Source organism: Felis catus, chromosome A3 (genome assembly GCF_018350175.1).
Source record: "Felis catus isolate Fca126 chromosome A3, F.catus_Fca126_mat1.0, whole genome shotgun sequence".
Taxonomy (NCBI): Eukaryota; Metazoa; Chordata; class Mammalia; order Carnivora; family Felidae; genus Felis; species Felis catus.
In genome coordinates, this window is record NC_058370.1 from 29,005,005 (window position 1) to 29,027,215 (window position 22,211).

Here is a 22,211-nt window from a genome sequence, read left to right on the forward strand (position 1 = left end):
TTTATTTTCGAGAGAGAAACAGAGCACGAGCGGGGGAGGGGCAGACGGCGAGGGAGACGCAGAATCCGAAGCGGGCTCCAGGCTCTGAGCGATCAGCCCAGAGCCCGACGCGGGGCTCAAACCCACGAACCATGAGATCATGACCTGAGCCAAAGTCAGACGCTTAACCGACTGAGCCACCCAGGCGCCCCTAACTTACCTTCAAAACAATAATAAGCCCATCTCGTGTTCATGTAGACAAACCACTTCTCACGAAACACAAGCACAGTTTTCGAAACATAGCGAGAAGAGTGACCTTGTTTTGCAAAGTCTGCTTCTGCATTAAAATATGTTGTGATAACACACTTCATGCAGCCCTTGGAAAAGTCCACCTCACCCACGTGAAAAATTGCGAGTGAAAAAGGACATACGGCATCTTCGTGTTATGATGAAAGTAGTTTGGGCCTCGTGGACCCCCTTAAAGGGTCTCAGGGGCCCCCCAGGTATCCTGGCGCCACACTTTGGGAATTCTTGTATTATCGCGATCATTCTTTGCCACATCCACACCGGTGCTTATAGTGAGTGAGGACAGGGAGACTATCTCTGTCGTCTTTGTATTCCAAGCACCTTATACCGTGCCTGGCAAAAAGATGATACCCAATAAATATTTGATGAACCACTGGAATATTAACAGCTTGTCAGCCCTTGGAGAGAGAGAGAGAGAGAGAGAGAGAGCGAGAGAGAATGAGCGAGATCACCAATCTGCTTGACAATATGTGCTTTAGACTTTTCAGCTCTGAGTCAGAATAAAGGTCAGACTGTTCTGGCAGAGCTCGGTCCCAAAGAACACACATTGTTCTGAGAAACCAGGAGCCTCCTGGGGCACGAAACATGGGTTTGCAAGGACTGAGTGGCCTTTGGAGAAAGGTCTCGCTGTGTCACAACTTCTCACAAGTCTTGACCTTGAAGCCTTGCCACACCACCCCGAGTAAACCTGGGGAGATGGGGGCTTTGTGGGCTGTGCCGAGACATAACGAATTCTCTTCTCCCGCTCTATTATCCTCCTACCCCTCAGTCCCTAGGTCATCCCCGGAGCACCCACTGGTGACCAGTCTGTCCACTTGGTCCACAGCCACCCGTTCTAACCACCGCTCCAGGTTACAGGTTGGTTCTCATTTCTCATCCCAAGAATTCCCCAGAGCATAGAGCAGGGAGCCTAGAAAGACGCAGAAGCGGACTTCGAGTCGCCACTGAGAAAGGTTCGTTAGAATCCACTCTGTGTCAGACACTGAGCCAGGCCTGTGGGCTCTTCCGCCATGACCAGGCTCATGCCCCGCCCCCAGCAGGAAGTCCCGCTCTGGTGGGGAGATAGCTTGGCTCCATGTGACGAGGCAACAGGGCTCTGAAGTGGAGACAGAAATCCTCTCTCCTAGGATCAGGGACAGGAGGTACATTTGCTTTTGCCTTGAAAGGAAGGAGAGGGCTGTTGCCAGGCAGAGGAAGGGTCAGCACACCTAAAGGCGGCGTGTTAGGAAAGTTGTGTTGACACAGACCTCAAGGAACAGTGGGCTAAATCAAATGGAAGTTTCTTCCTTTCTTTTGTCACAGTCGGGGCTTAAGATGGTCCAGGGCCCCGATGGTGACCCCCACAGCGTCAGGGGGCCAGGAACTCCAGCCAGTGGATTTCCAAGGGGAAGCAGAAGGGAAGACAAGTTCTTTCCTAACGAGGGCACGCGTAGGAAGTCGCTCACCTCCCGCTTCACCTCTGCTCACCTCCCGCTGGGCCAGAGCACAGTTGCAAGGGAGGCTGGGAAATGCGGTTTCAAAACGCCACCTCCCATTGCTCTGTAGAGACCAGGGGACAACTGGAGGTCTCTGCCCCGGGCACAGAGGGGAGAAAGTGCAGGGAGGTTCGAGGAGCCAGTAGCTAGGTGTGTTTCGGAGTTGCGTGAAGGAAAAACGAAAGATGGGTTGGGGGCCTCCGGTGAAGAAGGGCCACTTCATTCTGGAAGTCGGTGGGGCCCAAACTTGAGCGCACCCATCAGCATCACCAGAGGGCCTATTGAAGCCCAAATCCTGAGCCCCCCCCCCCACCCCAGAGTGTCTGATTCAGCAAATCTGCGGGGGGGGGGGGGGGGGGACACAAATGCACATTGCTAATCACTTCCCCCGGTGCTACAGGAACTGAGAAATGTGGGGTGGCACAAAGTTTTAAAGAGAAGAACGAGACGACAAGATCTGTACTTCAGAAGGCTGTTTCTGTCCAGGGATAGAGAACGAGCTGTACTGGAGCCTCCCCAGAGCACTAGGACTTCTCACCCTCTTGTTCCTGCGTGTTCCTGAGAAATTTCACTCAAGAAAAACCGGGATGATAAAGAGCCTGCAAAGCAGACTTCACAGAACGCTAGTGCTCACGGGTCACTCCCTACTTCCTGGCAGGGCTGATGGCATCGGTACCAACCAGGACCGACCCGCTCTTGGCATTGAGTGCAGGAGCCTGGATAGGGGTGAGGGTAGGCAAGTGCCTTTCCTCCCTGGCCCTGGGTTTCTTCACCAATAATACTCATGAGGAGCATTTACCTATCTGGGGTGCCGGTGACTGTCAGGTGGCACAGATCAAAAAGTTGGCCAATGTGCTGAGGCTGTGGGGACTCACAGACCCATGGCACCATAGCTTGGAGAGTAAAATGGCATGCCCCCCGAAAGGCAATTTGACAATCAAGCCAGAATGTAAGATGCCCATGCCCTTTGTTCCGAGAGCTACATTTCCAGCAAATAAGCCCATAGATATGCTCACGTTTATGTGCAAAAGACAGGTTGTTCAACACCCATTGTTTGTACTGGCCAGAGGCGGGAAACAACCTAGATGTCATCCAGAGAGGGCTGGTTAAATAAACCATGGTGCATTCACAAATGGAATAATGGACAGCCCTTCAAAATAATAAGTTAGGTCTATACGAGCCAGTTTACCTGTCAGAGATTGATGATGGTGATGATGATGATCATGGATAAATATATATAGGCATGTGTGTGTATCTCTCAATATATATGTATAATTCATATATATATATATATATGTGAGAGAAAGGGAGATACATGCACACACACACACACACACACACAGATACAGGAAGAGGCTATATGTAATATATATATATATATATATATATATGAGAGGGAGATACACGCGCACACACACACACACACACACACACAGATACAGAAAGAGGCTATATGTAATATATATATATATATGTATATATATGACAGAAAGGGAGATACAGGCACACACACACACAGATACAGGAAGAGACTATACGTAATATATATATATATATATATATATATATATATATGAGAGAAAGGGAGATACACGCGCGCGCACACACACACACACACACACACACACAGATACAGGAAGAGACTATATGTAATATATATATATATATATGAGAGGGAGATACACGCGCGCGCACACACACACACACACACACACACACAGATACAGGAAGAGGCTATATGTAATATATATATATACATATATGTATATGAGAGAAAGGGAGATACACGCACACACACACACACACACAGATACAGGAAGAGGCTATATGTAATATATATAAATATGAGAGAAAGGGAGATACATGTGCGCGTGCACACACACACACACACACACACAGATACAGGAAGAGGCAAAATACTGCCATGATATCCCGCATTTAAAAAATATACACGTGTAAAGAAGAAAAGAGCACATCTATATACACACACACATATACATATATATATATGTATATATATATGCATATATATATATATATATATGCATATATATATATATATATGCTTACCTATCTCTGGAAGGATTTGGAGAAACAGCTTGCCTGTTCAAGACAGGAATTGGAGTGGAGGTCCAGGGTGAGAAAGAAACTTACTTTTCACTGCAACATTTTTTTGTCTGTTTTTTCAACCCTCAGTATGCATTATTTATTTAAATAAATAAACATACAAACAATGCCATATGCTTTACATACTTTATCGAACTGAATAACCTAGAAGGGAAGTACTCTCACTATTTCCAAGGCACAAGGACGTTCACTCATTTGGGGGAAGGATGGGGGTGGGGAGACGGCGGAAGGAGCCTTGATAGGTAGGGTTTGCCAGTTCCCATGGGGTAACTTCTCCCACCGTGGCGAATTTCAAGCTGCCAATGGGACACCACCGAGCAGAGCTGGGAAGACACGCACACGCTGGGAAGACACGCACACGATCAGCTCTAATGGGCCTGGAGGAACCAGTTCCAGCACATGTCTGTCAGGGATCTTGCCAAGGAAGGTACCCGTGGCTTCCCGCTTCACACCTGAAAGGGCTGCTTTTCAAGAGCAAAACAAATGTAAGTAAAATACACCACTTCAGGACCTAAGGGCAGCTTCCGGGGGTCTTGAGACATAGATGCTGGAGCATTTATTTGTAGTGTAAATAGCCTGGCTTGTTCTGCAACGGATTTGAAACAGACACCCCGAAATTAAAATTAAGCATCTGGGTTTTATAGTTGCAAATTGCTCTGCCATTCTCTTTATGAAATACTGCTACAGCCATACCAGCAGAAGGCAATAAAAGAATAATAAATTAATCAGTGTTAGCATTCTGTCAACACAGCCCCACAGACTTACCAGGGCCAGCAATCTACATTAGGAAGTTGGCGTAGGAACTTTCCCAGGGCTTTAATGGCAGAGGTGGGGGCGAGAGGACCAGACCGACTTGGATTTGCGTGGTGTCCTGGCTTTGCCGTCTGCTAGGCACCTTGGGTAAGTCACCTTACCTTCTGACTCCCAGTTTGCACATGGGCTACGTGAGGACAGTGGCATCACAGATTTGAGCAGACACATTCACCACATTTAATAGATGAGGTTAACACGTGGTGTATACTTAGAGATGAGGCAGGGTGTTCCTCCCTAAAAAATCACCCCACAGCATAAAGTGAGAGCTGTATTATATTTAGGTCTTATGAAGGCTCATAGAATGTTCCATGTTCCCTAGACTCTCAATTACTTGCTTTTAAACAACAAAGTATTCTTCCAGGAAGACCCATTTATAGAAGTCACCTGATGAAAGAAGTTTAAAAAAAAAAAAAGCAAACAGGGGCGCATGGGTGCCTCAGTCTGTTAAGTGACTTTGGCTCAGGTCATGATCTCACGGTCTGTGGCTTCAAGCCCAGCATCGCGCTCTGTGCTGACAGCTCAGAGCCTAGAGCCTGCTTTGGATTCTGTGTCTCCTTCTCTCTCTGCCCCTCCCCTCACTCACGCTCTGTCTCTCAAAAATGAATAAACATTAAAAAAAATTAAAAACAATTTTTGATACATTATACTGCGGTTGGCCTCATACCCCCTATAATGAAGCAAGCCTTATAAAATGACTTTGAAAGCAATAAATTAAACGTTAAGATGCTGTGATTGCAAACAGAAACCAATAGAACAAACAGAAAAACAATAGTGTCCTAAGATTAAGTGAATCAGGACTTCGAGATTAAAATCTTTCAGCAAGAGAATCAATAAAGGCTCAAGAAGTGCTGCATCACACACAATTTAAATAGGAAGGAAATTTATGCGATCCAGGAAGCAATCCAGGCGATTCAGAAACCATCCCCAGCAATAATAAAGATCCTGAAATATAAGACGCACAGAAAGAGATGGAATAAAATCATTTTGTAGCTGTAATCATCAAGGCGGGGTGTGGTACTGGCACAAAAACAGACACATAGACTGATGGAATAGAATGGAGACCCCAGAATTGGACCCACAAATGTATGGCCAACTAATCTTTGACAAAGCAGGAAAGAGGATCCAATGGAAAAAAGTCTCTTTAGCAAATGGTGCTGGGAGAACTGGACAGCAACATGCAGAATGAAACTAGACCACTTTCTTACACCATACACAAAAATAACCTCAAAATGGTTGGAAGACCTAAATGTGAGACAGGAAACCATCAAAACCCAAGAGGAGAAAACAGGAAACAACCTCTTTGACCTCAGCCCCAGCAATTTCTTGCTCAACACGTCTCCAAAGGCAAGGGAATTAAAAGCAAAAATGAACTATTGGGACCTCATCAAGATAAAAAGCTTCTACACTGCAAAGGAAACAATCAACAAAACTAAAAGGCAACTGACGGAATGGGAGAAGATATTTGCAAATGACATATCAGATAAAGGGTTAGTATCCAAAATCAATAATGAATTTACCAAACTCAACACCCGAAAAACAAATAATCCAGTGAAGAAATGGCCAGAAGACATGAATAGACACTTCTCCAAAGAAGACATCCAGGTGGCCAACAGACACACGAAAAGATGCTCAACGTCACCCCACATCAGGGAAATACAAATCAAAACACACTGAGATACCACCTCACACCTGTCAGAATGGCTAAAATTAACAACTCAGGAAATAACAGATGCTGGTGAGGATGTGGAGAAACGGGAACCCTCCTGCACTGTTGGTGGGAATGCAAACTGGTGCAGCCATTCTGGAAAACAGTACGGAGGTTCCTCAAAAAATGAAAAATAGAACGACCCTATGACCCAGCAATAGCACTACTAGGCATTTGTCCATGGGATATAGGAGTGCTGATGCATAGGGGCACATGTACCCCAGCGTTTATAGCAGCGCTTTCAACAATAACCAAATCATGGAAAGAGCCTAAATGTCCCTCAACTGACGAATGGATAAAGAAGTTGTGGTTTATATATACAACAGAATACTAGTTGGCAATGAGAAAGAATGAAATCTGGCCATTTGCAGCAATGTGGATGGAACTGGAGGGTCTATGCTAAGTGAAAGAAACCGGGCAGAGAAAGATAGACATCATATGTTTTCACTCATATGTGCAACTTGAGAAACCTAACAGAAGACCATGGGGGAAGGGAAGGGGAAAAAATAATTACAAACGGAGAGAGAGGGAGGCAAGCCGTAAGAGACTCTTAAATACAGAGAACAAACTGAGGGTTGATGGGGGCATAGGGGAGAGGGGAAAATGGGTGATGGGCATTGAGGAGGGCACTTGTTGGGATGAGCACTGGGTGTTGCATGTAAGTGATGAATGATTCGCTTTGGGGGGAATCTAGCCCCAAAATCAAGAGCACAGTGTATACACTGTATGTTAGCCAACTTGAGAGTAAATTATATTAAAAAAAAATCATTTTGTAAAATGTGAGAGTGGAAAAAAACCCAGTACGTCTCAGTTCACATATTATTTCTTAATATATATTTAAATATTATTTAAATAATATATTAATAAACTTGAAAGTACGTGCATACCTAAAATAATAAATTAAATACTGCACATGGACATTTGATTATTTCATCTACGGCCTTAAGAATTTATGTATTCAAGGAGCACCTGGGTGGTTCAGTGGGGTTATTTAGCGTCCGGCTCCTGATTTCAGCTCAGGTCATGAGCTCACAGTTCGTGGGATCAAGCCCCATGTTAGGCTCTGTGCTGACAGCACAGAGCCTGCTTGGAATTGTCTCTCTCCCTCCCTTTCTGCCCCTCCCCCACCCATGCCCACGTGCACACTCGCTCTCTTTTTCTCTCTCAAAATAAATAAACTTAAAAAAAAGGAATTTGTATATTCAAGTTGACCCCCCAAATACTTTCTTTTTTGCAATCTTCTCGTTGTGAAAAATGGGAGGGTCGCCTTATATTTACAACTACTAAATACTGAGGTAAGAATGTGCAAGCACTTAAAACTCAACGTAGCTCTGCGTGATCTGCAACAAGAACTATTACGGTTGTTAATACTATTTTTTATTCTGAATGTTCCACCACCAGCTGGGATCTTTGGCAGTGCTCCTCAAAGCACTCACCTGGACTGAAATTCCCCACGCTACTTCCTAGCTGTGTGATCTTGGGCAAGTTGCCTAACCTCTCTGTGCCTCATCCGTAAACTAGAGATCATAAGAGTATCTCCCGTGGTTAGAACTTCAACCAATCGGTATATGTAAGAAGTGTTTGAACCAGTACCTGGTAAGTGTTTCTTAAATGTTAGTTGTTACCATGACGTTCAGCAACGGAGAACTCTATTGAGGAACATGGCAGCTTTCTTCACAATGCAGCGAGATTTCATCATCAACAGGGAACCCGTCTTGCTCATCAGGATTCCCAACTCACACACAGGCAGAGCTGTAGACCGGAATTGGTGGAACCACTCTGGAAAACAGGACAAAGATTCCTCAAAAAATTCAATATAGACCTACCATAGGATCCAGCAATTCCATTTCTGTGTGTTGATCTGAAGAAAATGGAAACACTAACCGGAAAAGATACGTGCACCCCTAGGTTCATGGCAGCATTATTTACAACAGCCACAAGATAGAAACAACCTAAGCGTCCGTCAGTGGATAAACTGGTAAAGACAATGTGATACATGTATAGGAATATCACTCAGTCGTAAAAAAGAAGGAGATCTTGCCATTTGTGGCAACGGGGATGGACTTTGAGGGCGTTATGGGAAGTGAAAGAGGCCAGACTAAGACAAATACTGTATAATCTCACTTATATGCAGACCCTACGAAAAGAAACAAAACAAAACAAAAACAAAAACAAAAAAATATTCCAACAACCCAAGCTCTCAGATACAGAGGACAAATTAGTGGTCACTTTCAGAAGCAGGGGGTGGGGGAAACGGGTAAAGGGGGTCAAAGGTACAATTTGAAGTTAGAAAATAACATGGGGATGTAATATACAGGATGGTGACTATAGTTAATGATAATCTGCTGCATATTTGAAAGTCGGTAAGAAAGGAGATCTTCAAAGTTCTCATCACAGGGGCGCCTGCGTGGCTCAGTCGGTTAAGTGACCCACTCTTGATTTCAGCTCAGCGATCAACTCTTGATTTGATCTCGTGGTTCGTGAGTTCCAGCCCTGAGTGGGGTTCCTTCTCCTCACTGACAGTGCAGAGACTGCTTGGGATTCTCTCTCTACCCCCTGCATCTCTCTCTCTCTCTCTCTCTCTCTCTCTCTCTCTCTCTCTCAAAATAAACAAGTAAACTTAAAACAGTTATTTAAAAAAAGTTCTCATGGGGCGCCTGGGTGGCTCAGTCGGTTAAGCGGCCGACTTCGGCTCAGGTCATGATCTCGTGGTCCGTGAGTTCGAGCCCCATGTCGGGCTCTGTGCTGACAGCTCAGAGCCTGGAGCCTGTTTCAGATTCTGTGTCTCCCTCTTTCTCTGACCCTCCCCTGTTCATGATCTCTCTCTCTCTCTCTCTGTCTCAAAAATAAATAAATGTTTAAAAAAATTTTTAAGAAGTTCTCATCACAAGAAAAATAATTGTGTAACCATGTGTGGTGATAGATATTAACTAGACTTACTGAGGTGATCATTTCATAATACACGCAAATAGTGAATCCTTATGTTTTACCCCTGAAACTAATATGTTATGTGTCAGTTACACCTCCATTAAAGAAGGAAAAAAAAAAAGCCTAGACTGGATATTTCTTTACGTCCCTACAGTGAGTTCTTCACAACAGGAACTGAATTTTATTCATCTCAGTCCCCAAATGACAAACAGTAGGTGCTTAATCAGTATTCATTGAGCAAGTGAGAATGAGGTGCAGTCTACGTTACTGCACATTATTTTTCACTGGATTGTATTGTTTTTTTTCACATCTATAAAAAAGTACTTAAAAATTAATCCCAAAAAGGCATACATTAAAAGTTCAAATCATACAAAAATGTTGAGAGTAGAAGGACCACCTGGAGAGAATGCTTCTCGGCATCTAGAGTATTCTTTATCAAAATGTTTCCTTTATGTATGCATAATCTAACATGTAAGTACCAAGGCTATATCATGTACTGGTTTAAGACCACGAGCTTTGGAATCAGATATGCTGGGGTTTAAAATCAGGCTTTACCTTGGGGCACCTGGGTGGCTCAGTCAGTTAAGCGTCTGACTACAGCTCAGGTCATGATCTCACAGCTTGTGAGTTCAAGCCCAGCATCGGGCTCTGTGCTGACAGCTCAGAGACTAGAGACTGCTTCGGAGTCTGTGTCTCCCTCTCTCTCTCTGCCCCTCCTCTGCGTGCACTCTCTCTCTCTCTCTCTCTCTCTCTCTCTCAAAAAATAAATAAACATTAAAAAAATTTTTTTTAAAAATCAAGCTCCACCTTTTTAGTGGCATGGTCTTGAGAAAGTCACATAACCTCCCCGTGCCTCATGTTCTATGGAAAATGAAGATAATGAAACCTACCCTATAGGCTTATAGGCTATAAGTCTAAATAGAGCACTTAGGATAGCAACAAATACAGAGAAACAACTCGGTGAAGGTTAGCGATTATGTACGTACATATATTTAAACAAAATTTGAAGTCACACTATAGATCCTAGTTTACATTTGCTTTTTTTAATGTAACAATATGTTGCAAACACTTGTTCTGTGGTAGTACATACAGGAGCCAATTCCTTCTTTCTGATGCCTACATTATATTCAAATGTGTATATAAGTAATCTCCTGTCTCTGCCACCTGAGTATTTCTAATATTTTACCATTACAAACAACCACAATAAAAATCCTCATTGCCTATATATTGCTTTATCCTTGGGTATTTCTATAGGATAAGTTCTAGAAATGGGATCGCTGGATCCAACTATATGAATTTTTAACTATATTAATAAACAATGAGTTATCAAATTGCCTCCCCCAAAGGCTGTATCCTTTACACTTTGATCAACGAGTGTACTTTGTTGCCTTGTGCCTGTGGATGTTTTAACCGGGTTCCCCCAACCATTTATTTGGACCGTCCCAGTAGTTAACCAGAATCAGGGACTTCGCCCTGTTACTTCTGCGTTATATTCCCTCATCTTTCCAAAAATCATAAACAACTCCTAAGAACCTAGCAACCAGTGTTCTGCGGACACACAGCCTGACAAAGAATGTTTACGCTATTCTCAGATGGGAGAAGAGAAAAGGTTGGAATTTCTGAGCCTCTTCTGCAGCCAATAGGAAGACCATTCGAAATTACAACAATCCATTAAGTTGGGGAAACAGGTGCCTCTAACGGCTTCCATCTTTATTTTCCGTGACTCGGACCCTCTTTGTCGAGTCGTACTGGAGATGCGATGTCTCCAGTGCAGCGTCCCCAGGGTGTGATTTGAGTACCTAACTTACGTGTAGCTCTTCTGATGCTTTTAGGTAATACCAGGACGACAGGTGGATGTCAGAGCCAGAAGCTGAACAGCGCCACCAAGCTGACAGGCTGCTTCAGTGGTAGCTAAATTCCATGCCCATGTTTATTTTTCATTTCATTTTAATCCAAGCAGTAAATATATATAATGTTGAAGAGTTAGTTGCTACTGCAGACTGGACCCTACTACAAGGCTTGTAAGAAGGACCTCCCGTGCTACCCCCAGTCACAGCCATGAAGCAATAACTCATTCTGTAGTTATCTCTTCAAACCTGATTATGGGGTCACTTCCAAGATCTTTTCACTTTAGGCTTTTTGTATTGATCTGCAGCTACGGAGAAAAAGAATTTCGTTTTCCTCTCTCTCGCTCTCTCGCTCTCTCTCTCTCCACACACACACACACACACACACACACACACCCTCTCCAATTTTCCCCAAATAATTACATCATAATTTTTGGTTAAATCAATGTGCTGTTTTCACATTATAATGACAATGTAATATTATCTCCAGCTAAGTGTTGATGCTTATGATAATTACAACGTTTTTCTTATGAATCGCTTTTGTTTTCTTGGCTTTAATAATCACTGTGTGTCTTATTTGCTTAGTTTTCTCTATAATAGCTCCAATCCATCTCCAACTTCTTTGCCAGAACTCCAATCCTTTATAATTGTCTCAGCTTTGTGCTCAGTCTAGGGGCAGCGTAATGTAATGTGGTTCTTCACGTGTGGTCCCTGGACCAGCAACAGGAACAGCATCACCTGGGACCTAGCTAGAGACGCAAATTACCAAGCCCTACCCAAGACTTACTGATGAGCCACCACTCTGGGGCTGGGGCCCAGCAATCTGGTTTTTTGACCAGCCCTCCGCCTCCAAGGGATGCTGACGCGCACTCACGCTCGAGAGCACCAGGACAATGGTTACGAGTTCGGATACCCAAACCCAAGGCCACTGGGGTTCGGATCCCAACTATTGCACCCGTTTGTGATGGAACAGCTTCCAGGGCCCAATCTTCCCATCCATAAAATGGGGACAAAGCGTCCCTCCCACATAGCTGGGCAGCATAACCGGCTTCAGCATTGCTTTTTTCCTTTTGAGATGGAGCACAAGCAGGGAGGGGCAGAGAGAGAGAGAGAGAGAGAGAGAGAGAGAGAGAGAGAGAATCCCAAACAGGCTCCGTGCTTTTGTCAACACAGAACCCCATGTGGGGCTTGAACTCACGAACTGTGAGATCATGACCTGAGCCTAAATCAAGGGTCGGAGGCTTAACCCACTGAGGCAGGTAGGTGCCACAGGCTCTAGCTTTTCTTGCGGACACCCCTCCTGGAGCCCAGTAGAACCAGTTCCATTATGGGAGGGGAGTGCAAGCCAGCTGCAAAGCCTCCCCCAGTCTTCCAGGGTCTCCTGCTCAGAACCAGCCCTCCTCTGAGCACACACCTCAAGCCTCTGTCTGTCAGCACCTCCAAAGTGAAGCCCCCTCCGGCACCCCTGTAGGAGCCTCTCCTCTTTTTAATGCCTCCCATCCTCCCCTCCCCCTACTACAGCCACCATTTCACACCATTCTCTGCCTCTGCTGCCTGGCCCTACCCTCCCTCCGCTTCCCCCTTCCCTCCTAGCCCAACAGAGCCAGCTCTCCCCCTTCCCCACCATTCCTTCCACACCCCTCCACTCCACCCAACTCTCCCCTCCAGGGCCAGAGCTCTCCACTGTCCCAGGGAGTCACCCCTAGGGTGGCCCCTGGGGCATTCTCCTCCCCCTGAAATACTGCAGGATGGGCAGGAGCATCAGCACTCTGCCTCCTCCCCCTGGACATCTGTGACCATCTGTGAGAGTGACCATCTGTGAGAGCCTCAGCTCTCCCCTCCCGCTCCCTCGCTTTCCTTGAGGTTCCGTATATCACAAAGGCTCAATAAATCCCAAGTCCTCATAGGGCCCATGCATCCCTGCCTCACGACCCACCTGCCACATCTCTCTCTCTTTCCATTTCCGGCTTCTCCGGTTCCCTGTGCTCCAGCCACACCGGCCTCCTTTGCACCTGCTGTTTCCCTCGGACACAAATGCTCTTCCAATAGATACGCATTTGGTGGATTCTATCAGGTCTCTGCTCAACGGGCACCTCCTTAGAGAGGGTTTCCCAAGCCGTCATTCGAAAATAGCACCTGCTTGGGGCGCCTGGGTAGCTCAGCCGGTTGAGCCTCTGACTTCGGCTCAGGTCATGATCTCCCGGTTCATGGGTTCGAGCCCCGCATCGGGCTCTGTGCTGACAGCTCAGAGCCTGGAGCCTGCCTTGGGTTGTCTCCCTCTTTCTCTGTCCCTCCCCTGCTTGCACTCTCTCTCTCTTTCGCTCTCAAAAATAAATAAAACATTCAAGTAAACAAACAAACAAAAATAAAAAGGCTCAGTTGGGAAACTAGCTGGAAGAAAGACTCCATTGGCCTTGTTCATCTTCTGGGGCCAGGAACAGCACGAACAGGGCCAGCCCTGCCTCAGCACTACACAGCCTTCGGTCCTGAGAAGTGCTAAGTAAGGACACTGGTGTTCATGGCCTGGCGGGATTTGGGTTTGTGTATTCACCTTTTAAACCAACTTCATTGCCATATAATTTACATCCCATAAAAGTCCATCACCCAGAAAATTCCCTTGCGCCCCTCAGCAGTCCAACTCCCACCCCGAGGATAACCACCGATAGGTTTTCTGCTGCAGTGGATCAGCGTTGCTTGCCCGTATATTAATGGAATCATCTAGTGTACTCTTTTTAACTCATTTTTTTTTACGGCTTTAATGAGGTTAAGCTGTAAAACTGATGTACAAAAAACCGCACTTATTCAAAGTGTACAATTTGAAGTGATGTTAACATATCCCTCCCCTGGAACTACCACAAGATAACTTCTTTTTTTTAATTTTTTAATGTTTATTTATTTTTTAAAACGTTTATTCATTTTTTTAAATTTTCTTAACTTCTTTTTAACGTTTATTTATTATTGAGAGACAGAGACAGAGCATGAGCAGGGGAGGGGCTGAGAGACAGGGAGACACAGAATCTGAAGCAGGCTCCAGGCTCTGAGCTGTCAGCACAGAGCCCGACGCGGGGCTCAAACTCACAAACCGCGAGATCATGACCTGAGCCGAAGTCGGACGCCCAACCGACTGAGCCACCCAGGTGCCCCTAATGCTTATTTATTTTTGAGAGTGAGACAGAGCGTTGAGCCAGGGAGAGAGAGACAGGGAGACACAGAATCTGAAGCAGGCTCCAGACTCTGAGCTGTCGGCCCAGAGCCTGACGCGGGGCTCGAACTCACAGACAGCGAGATCATGACCCGAGCTGAAGTGGAAAAGTTAACCAACTGAGCCACCCAGGTGCCTCTACCACAAGATAATTTCAAGATAATAAACATATCCATCACCCCCAAAAGTTTCCTCATGTACCTCCCTCCCCACCCCAACTACGAATCTGTCACTGTATATTAGTTTGCATTTTCAAGAACCATATACAGAATCATGCAGTATGTATTCTTTTGTGCCCAGCATCTTTCACTCAGCATAATTATTCTAATTCATGCATGTTGTTATATCAATACTTCAGGCCTCCCCACCGCCCCGCCCCCACCCCCAGCAGCATCTCATGGTATAGGAAGACCACAGTCTAGTCATCCATTGACTTACTGATGAACATTAGAGTGTTTTCTAGTTTGGGACTCTTATGGCAAAAGCCACTATAAACATTTTTATGAAAGTGTATTTGTGAACATAAACTCTCATGTATCTTGGGTAAATGCCTAGGCATGAAGTTGCTGGGCCATCGGGTAGCTCTGTATTCAACTTCCTAAGAAATTGCCGAACTTTTTTTTTCCCCCAAAGTGGTTGTACCACTTTACACACTCACCAACTGGCTAAAGTTGAACATCAAGCTTGTTCCTTCCTGTCTTTGGGCTTCTACTTTTTCCTTCTTCCTTAAATGCCTTACCGCTAGTTTTTAGCATGGCTGACTTCAGGTCTGCCCCCTAAATTCATACGTTGAACTTTGATATTAGTCGATACTAATATCACTAATATTGCGACAAACCAATGTCCTGTGCCTTCTGATGTGACACACTCAGGACACAACTTTCTTTCAGTGGCATTCCTGCCAAAAATGCATAATCTGAATCTAATCATGAGAACATATCAGACAAATACAAATTAAGGACATCTACAAAACAACTCCCCAGTACTCTTCAAAAATGTCGAAGTCATGAAAGACAAAGAAAGGCTGAGTAATTGACTGCTTCTCCAGATTAAAGGAAACTAAAAAGAGGGGACAACTAAAGGAAACCTGTGATCCTGAACTGGATGGGGGGGAATGGCTACATTATTGGGCCAGTTGGCAAAATTTAAATACTAAAGGGGTGTTAAAAGAATCATACCATTGTTGAAATTCCTGATTTTGATAATTATGCAGAGATTACGCAAGAGAATGTCCATGTTTCTAGGAAATATACACAGAAGTATGTGGGAGAAAGAGGCATAATGTCTGAAACCCACTCTAAAATGATTTGTGGGGAAAAAAAGTGTATGTGCATATTATACACACATACACAGGAGAGAATATGGTAATGCAAATGTAGCAAAATATAACAATTTGTTATTCTGGTTAAAAGTATATGAGAATTCTTTACTATTCTTGCAATTTACATGTAAATTTGAAATCCCCCGCCCACACACACACACACAATTAGTCTTTTCGATGGATGCCCACATTATCAGAAGTGGCCTATTCCCAAACCCAAGGCACTCTTTCTTTCACATTCTCCATCATACTTACCAATGTCAAAAATTATTCTATTGTTTAGTTAATAATATCTAACATTTACTGCGTGTAAGGCCCTGTCCTGTTGTTTTAACTGTATCACTACAGTGATTCCTCCAACTACGGTTCCTCCCATCTTACAGATGAGAACTAAAGACACAAGAAAGTTAATTAACTTGCACAAGGTCACCCACATCGTTTGTCTCCTCCAGGGGCCTAGAACCTCAACTAAGGTAGAGATTGACTTGTTCACTGCTCTTTCCGCAGCGACTTACAACAGTGCCTAGCACATTACAGGAGTTCAATTAGTACAGGTTCAGCTTTAAAATAACGAGCACCTACTAGGCACTGGAGTACAAACTAGCACTTTCAGCCTTGCATCCTATTAGCCACCTTATATATATTTTGCTACTCTTAATATATGCATTTAAATTATATATATTTCATTTGGCGCTATCAACACTGGCAAGGTAAGGTCCAATCACCCATTTTGCAGAACAGAAAACTGAGGCACGGAACGGGCCCATGATTTACCCAGAATCAAGGGGCTATGGGGGGGCAGGGTGTGGATTCCAACCCAGGCCGGGCGGTTCCCAGGCACTACCTATGAATCAATCAAACCGACCAATCCAATCAACCAATCAGTATTTATTAGGCGCCTACTGCGCGCAGCCCCACTTCACCAAGCGCGGGCGAGGAGGGAGGGGGCTGCGGCGCGCAGTCGGCCGCGGAGGCCAGGAGGACGCAGCGGATCGCGGAATTTGGCGCCTATTTTTTGTCAGCTGGGTGTTCTCGCCTGTGATTGGGCCCCGGCGCGGCGTGCCCGGTGCGCCTGGCTGCGGCTGCTCTGTCGACCTTGGCAAGACCCAGGCGGCGCGGTACTCGACCGGCCTCCCGGGGGATGGGCCACCAAGAGCCCCCGCTGGCCCGAGTACGGGCGGGAGGTGCGGCTTATATAAACAGGTTATGTAAAGGGCTCAGCTGGCGCGAACACGTGGAGAGCCGCGGGAGCCCGGACACCCGGTTCTCCCCCGCCAGCGCCGCTGCCACCCCCCGCGCGGCAGCAGGCTTCGGAGCACACTCGGCCCGGGCCGCCGCCTCTGGCGCCGCTCTGTACAGGAGGCAGCCCTGGCCGGGAGCGGACCATCCCCAGCCCGGGACGCCAGGGGGGAAACGGGCCGCCCGGAAGTGGAGGGGCGCCGGCCAGGTAAGGGCGCAGTCTGCGGAGTCACAGCAGGCGCCGAGGCTGGAGCCACCCCCATCACCTCGGGCGCTTGGGGAGGGCAATCGGGCCCCCAGTTTGGCGGGCTCAGGGACGCGGAATTTTTAACCCAACCCGCCGCCCTCGGGGACTTGGGTCGGTCCGCCGGGCTCAGCTCTGGCTTAATTCAATGGACTGTTTACACCCGGGAGAACCTAAAGCGGGATGCGGGGAGGGGTATCCCAGAGGAGACCAGGCAGGGAAGAAGATTTCCACAGTCAGAATTGCTTCTTAAGGCAATTTTCTTAAATTGTAAAGACTGCTGGTCCTTGTTTTTTCTGTTTTTAGGCGACAGTTTAGCTGAGAAGACGGGGATGTTTTGCTTTTCTTTCCGGTTCCCCCTCTGAGCCACAGTCTAGTGGTTTCGTCTTTCCCGCTTTCCCCTCCCCTCCCCTGTTCAGTCATCAGCGGCAGCTTCCGTCTTAAAGGGGCCGCGGCGGCCGGAGGAGGAGAAGGAGGAGGTGGGACGCCCTGCGGCCTGCGCTCCTAGCCTCCCTGCTTCGGCCTAGTTGGTTAACCAATCCTTTCGTCCGCAGGTCACAATCCAAGGTCCCGCTCCTCCACGTCCCGGGGCCGGACGGAGGGATGAGGCAGGGGGTACCCGGGCAGCGCCGTTGCTGCTCCCCCCGCCGCCCGCAGCCATGGAAACGGGGGAGGAGGACGGCGCCCGCAGAGGTACACAAAGCCCCGAGCGGAAAAGGCGAAGCCCTGTGCCGCGGGCGCCCAGCGCGAAGCTGAGGCCGGCAGCGGCCCAGGCCATGGATCCGGTGGCAGCCGAGGCCCCGGGCGAGGCCTACCTGGCGCGGCGGCGGCCAGAGGGCGGCGGCGGGTCGGCGCGGCCGCGGTACAGCCTGTTGGCAGAGATCGGGCGCGGCAGCTACGGCGTGGTTTACGAGGCAGTGGCCGGGCGCAGCGGGGCCCGGGTGGCGGTCAAGAAGATCCGCTGCGACGCCCCCGAGAACGTGGAGCTGGCGCTGGCCGAATTCTGGGCCCTGACCAGCCTCAAACGGCGCCACCAGAACGTCGTGCAGTTTGAGGAGTGCGTCCTGCAGCGCAACGGGCTAGCCCAGCGCATGAGCCACGGCAACAAGAGCTCGCAGCTTTACCTGCGCCTGGTGGAGACCTCGCTCAAAGGTAGGAGCGCCTCCGGCTGTCCCGCCCCCATGGGGCCTGGGCCCGCTCCCCCGGATGGCTCGGCCCCGGCTGACCCCTAGACCCGTAGGCCCTGGTCCTGGTCCTGTCACCCTGGGCCCAGACACACCCTCCTTCCCAGGGCCCAGGCATTTGGGCCCTCTTCTCCTCTCAGGACCCGGGATCAGCCCCTGGTGCACACGTTAGCTGGTATTTTCGTGAAAAGGGCCCCTTAAGTGCTAACTATTATCTTAGTGCTCAATAAAGGCGAACTGTTATTAAACTTCTAGCACTTGGAACTTCCACAGGGCCACAAGGGGATTGGGTTCAGAGTTGGTGCAAGAACTTCACAGCCCCCTCTCTAGGGCCTCTTCTCTTTCCCTCCCAAAGCAAACAAAAAGAACTTCACTGGACCCACCCACACCTCCTCCCTGTCTGGTTCCAAATGTCCTGACACCCTCCAGCTCCACCCGCAAACTCTTAACTTTCTAGTGTTCCATTTTCCTTGGGGACCCCCCAGCCCATCCCAGGACAGTCAGATACACTGGTGGGTTTCCCTGGCTAAGTCCTCTGGGTCCTGCAGAATAATAACCCCCCAGGAGGGCCTAGAGCTGTCACCTAACTTGTTACACCTTTTTCCTCCTTTCCTCTGTTTTACATACTTAATCTTTTTCTTAACTCCCTAAGACTGGCTGTCTGGGGTATTCTTCTTCGTAGTGAAGATGGGGCCCCAGGGAGGCAAAGGAACTTTGCAGTCATGGGAGGGCTAATCCTAATTTTTGGGTTTTAGCTGCTGTTAGGGAGTGAGTTCATGCTGAGTGTTCAGGTTTGTTCAGACTACAAGTAGCCAAGGATCTCTTCAGAGAGGAGAGGGCAGCTGGGCTAGAAAGGTCTTAGGAGACCTTCTCAAGGGAGAGGTCACCAATCTGAGTCCTAGCTAGGTCTTAGACTTTGGGTAATTTTAAAGGTAAACCCTTTCCTCTTTCTATAAATGAAGAAACTAAGGATTAGAGGTGAACAAATAGAAGTTGATGAGGTTAATCAACTTGTACAGGAAAGCTGGATTTCTTTACAGTTTTTCAGAGCTTAAGTGACAGTGAACCCAGATGTGTCTTGATTCAAGGCCTAGATTCTTTGGAATGGGTAATGATGCCCTCACTTCCCCAGAGAAAAAGGTGGAAGTGACCTTTAAGAATGGGTAGGATTTGGGGTGGGGCTGGATAGGGCATTTTATTTGAAGCTTTTGCCTGATTTTAATCTCCTACAGCCCATCCCAAGAGAACTCTGTCCCATTTCAGTTGTTTGACAGTGGGTTGAGGGACATGATCTGTATCACCTGGGGTCCTATTTTTCAAAACAGGTTTTCACTTTGTATGCCCAGCCCTGCCTCCCACCTTTAAAAAGCCCACCCTGTCTCCCCAGGGTAAAGACATTTGTTTTGAAAAGACTTTCCAGGAGATTTGAGCTTACCTGTGTTCTGCTCCCTCTTCGCTTCCGTTCTGAGGCTGTCTTCTCCCCTGGATAGTCTGGATTTCCATGATACAGGACTGCCTTGGGATGTGGGATGATTTCACACTTTGCCAGTGGTCCCCTTCTACCCTCAGTTCAGCGACACCAATCTCGAAGTTTCCACCTGGGTGTGGAGTCTTGACTTCCTCTCCTTGCCTATAGATACTGTTCGAATTCTCTCGCATGTCGGATTTGTCAAAACTCCATGGTAAACGGCCGCAGCCTAGTCTGGTGGTTAATAATACCATAGGCTTTGGCGTTAGGCTCGCTTTCAGTCCTGGCTTGTCTGAACTCACTACATGAGACCTACAAGTTGTTTAAAACCTGTGGGGAGCATTCCTCTATCCGTAAGATAAGTGTGCCTATGTCCTGAAGCTTGCGGTGCACTCTGGGAATGTCCCTAAGTGCTCAGGTCAGGAGGAACTAGCAGCCTCAGCAAGTTCAGTCCACACTTTGAATTCTCTGTCATCATCCCTCTTGAGATTCACTGTGTTCATGTTCAAGTTTCTGAAAAACTTGTCTGACCATGGAACCCATCCTGTTGTCTGCGTTGTCCATAACACCAGGTGGAGGGAAAAACTGGTATTTTCTACCTCTTTGTGTGAATTAAAACCGGTCTAGAGAAAGGAAATTAATTTTGCTTTAGGGCACACACTTTAATTGTCCCTTTCAGTTGTAGGGAGTCTTCTATAAAGTGTGGGAGCCTCTACTGTGGGTCGGGTAACCCTCTGGGCTCAGAGCAATAAAGGAAATGTAGACAACCTAGCTGTTGAAACTAACATTGACATTTACATGTCAAATGTAAATTTAGCAAGCTGTAAATAGGCATTGTTTTCTGCTATTAGTATTAAAGTAAAGAACAAAAAGGCCCACTTTACTCTAGGTTAAGCTTTCCTTGCCTTCAGCTTCCAAAATTTGCAGTCTTAAACTGCCCTGGGGCGCTGCAGTATGCTGTTATCACTCAGAAATGTCCGAGCTGGAAGGAGTCTTACAGATAATCTGGTTCAACCCTGTCATTAAACAAACTCTTCTGCGGTCACCTTTTGCCCAGTCTCCTGCAATTTAGACTAATTTTGAAATAGGCCAAAAAAGTGTTAATCTGATTTTAAAGCCTCAATTGAACCAAATCTACATAATTTTACTTAGTCCCCATAGTAGCATTTCTGGGGATTGCGGGGGGGGGGGGGGGGGGGGATGTGGAGGAAGGACAGTCTTTGCCCCCAAAGCAACCTAAATTGGGAAAGTTTGAGGACCTGTAGAAGACTTTAAGTGCTAATCAGGGTCACCTGAGGAAAAGGTAAGTTGGTTAACGAGGACTTTCTACAGAGTGTTGCACAGGATTAACAGGAATGATAATCTAGAGTTAGCCAGGAGTTGGCGGAGAAGGTAGGCTTGAAAGAAGGATGCATAGGACCGTGTAGATAGGTAAAGGGGATTTATTTCACAGTTGGGCCAAATAGAGAATAGTTTGGGTTTTTTCCCTCTTCAGTATCTGCTGTCTAGTGAATACACGGTAGGCATCTCTACAGTCTTAATCATTTGACCTATAAATCCAATGTCGAAAAGAGAAACTTAACGTAGTTCTTGGTTCTGTCCAACTTTTTTTGGTAGCTTCTATGTCTTATGTCCTTCCCTTCTCTCTGAACATGGACCAAACAAGTCTCTGTGTTAAGTAGAGAAGTTTCAGAGTCCGTGGACGGAAACAAGCCTAGAAATGAGGATTTGCGCCCCCTACAGAGTTAGTGGTAGCATTCAAACCAGCCTCCCAGGCTTTTTTAAACCAGATTAACAATCCTGTAAATTACTCGGCTGATGAGTTGATGTCTTTGTTTAGCTTTTTTAGTACTTTTCACAAAAAACAGGAGTTAAAACATCAACAGCTTGCTTTTATCCCATGTTTCCATTGCCAAAGGACCCTGTCCCAAATGCACCTAAAACTAAGTTCAAGGTGGCTGCCGCTTAGGAGACGGCAGACAAGTCTAAGACTTAAGACTCACTGTCAACCTAAACTCAAATTCTGGCACACTCTAATGCACATGCTGATCCTTCTGACAAACAGCAACAAGTGATGTATATATAAATATATATATTTACATATATACATTATATAATGTATATATGTAAATAAGTATATTTGCATATATACATTATATATAATGTATATATGTAAATTTTATATTTATAAATAAATTTATATGTATAAATATATATATTTACATTATATATATTATATATATTATATATATTATATATTATAATATATAATTATATATTTATATTTAATATATTTAATATATTATATTTAATATATTTATATTTAATATATTTAATATATTATTTATATTTAATATATTTATTAAATATATT

At 46.2% G+C, this 22,211-nt stretch overlaps 1 protein-coding gene and 1 long non-coding RNA gene across 8 annotated transcripts in view; one reads left to right on the forward strand and one right to left on the reverse strand.

Annotated features, from left to right (window-relative positions):
- Positions 1–3,999: 3,999 nt before the first annotated feature.
- On the reverse strand, positions 4,000–20,719 carry LOC109498053. 2 transcript variants are annotated; one of them, XR_006595307.1, is made up of 3 exons: positions 19,806–20,719; positions 7,999–8,184; positions 4,000–4,351 (listed from the first exon to the last, which is right to left on the reverse strand). It is a non-coding gene; the product is annotated as an uncharacterized LOC109498053 (long non-coding RNA). The 2 variants fall into 2 exon arrangements; XR_002741025.2 differs by lacking the exon at positions 19,806–20,719 and adding an exon at positions 18,002–18,139.
- Positions 16,650–22,211, forward strand: part of STK35 (serine/threonine kinase 35) — a 44,331-nt gene continuing 38,769 nt past the window's right edge. For 4 of the 6 annotated variants that reach the window (XM_019826736.3, XR_006595304.1, XR_006595303.1 and 1 more), the window contains exons 1-2: positions 16,651–17,150; positions 17,741–18,338. In XM_019826736.3, the coding sequence (XP_019682295.2) occupies positions 16,845–17,150; positions 17,741–18,338 (904 nt within the window). In that variant the 5' untranslated portion in view covers positions 16,651–16,844. Of the gene's footprint in view, positions 17,151–17,296; positions 17,666–17,740; positions 18,339–22,211 lie in introns of those variants that run through there. The other 2 variants (XM_023251384.2, XM_023251385.2) reach the window with 2 other exon arrangements.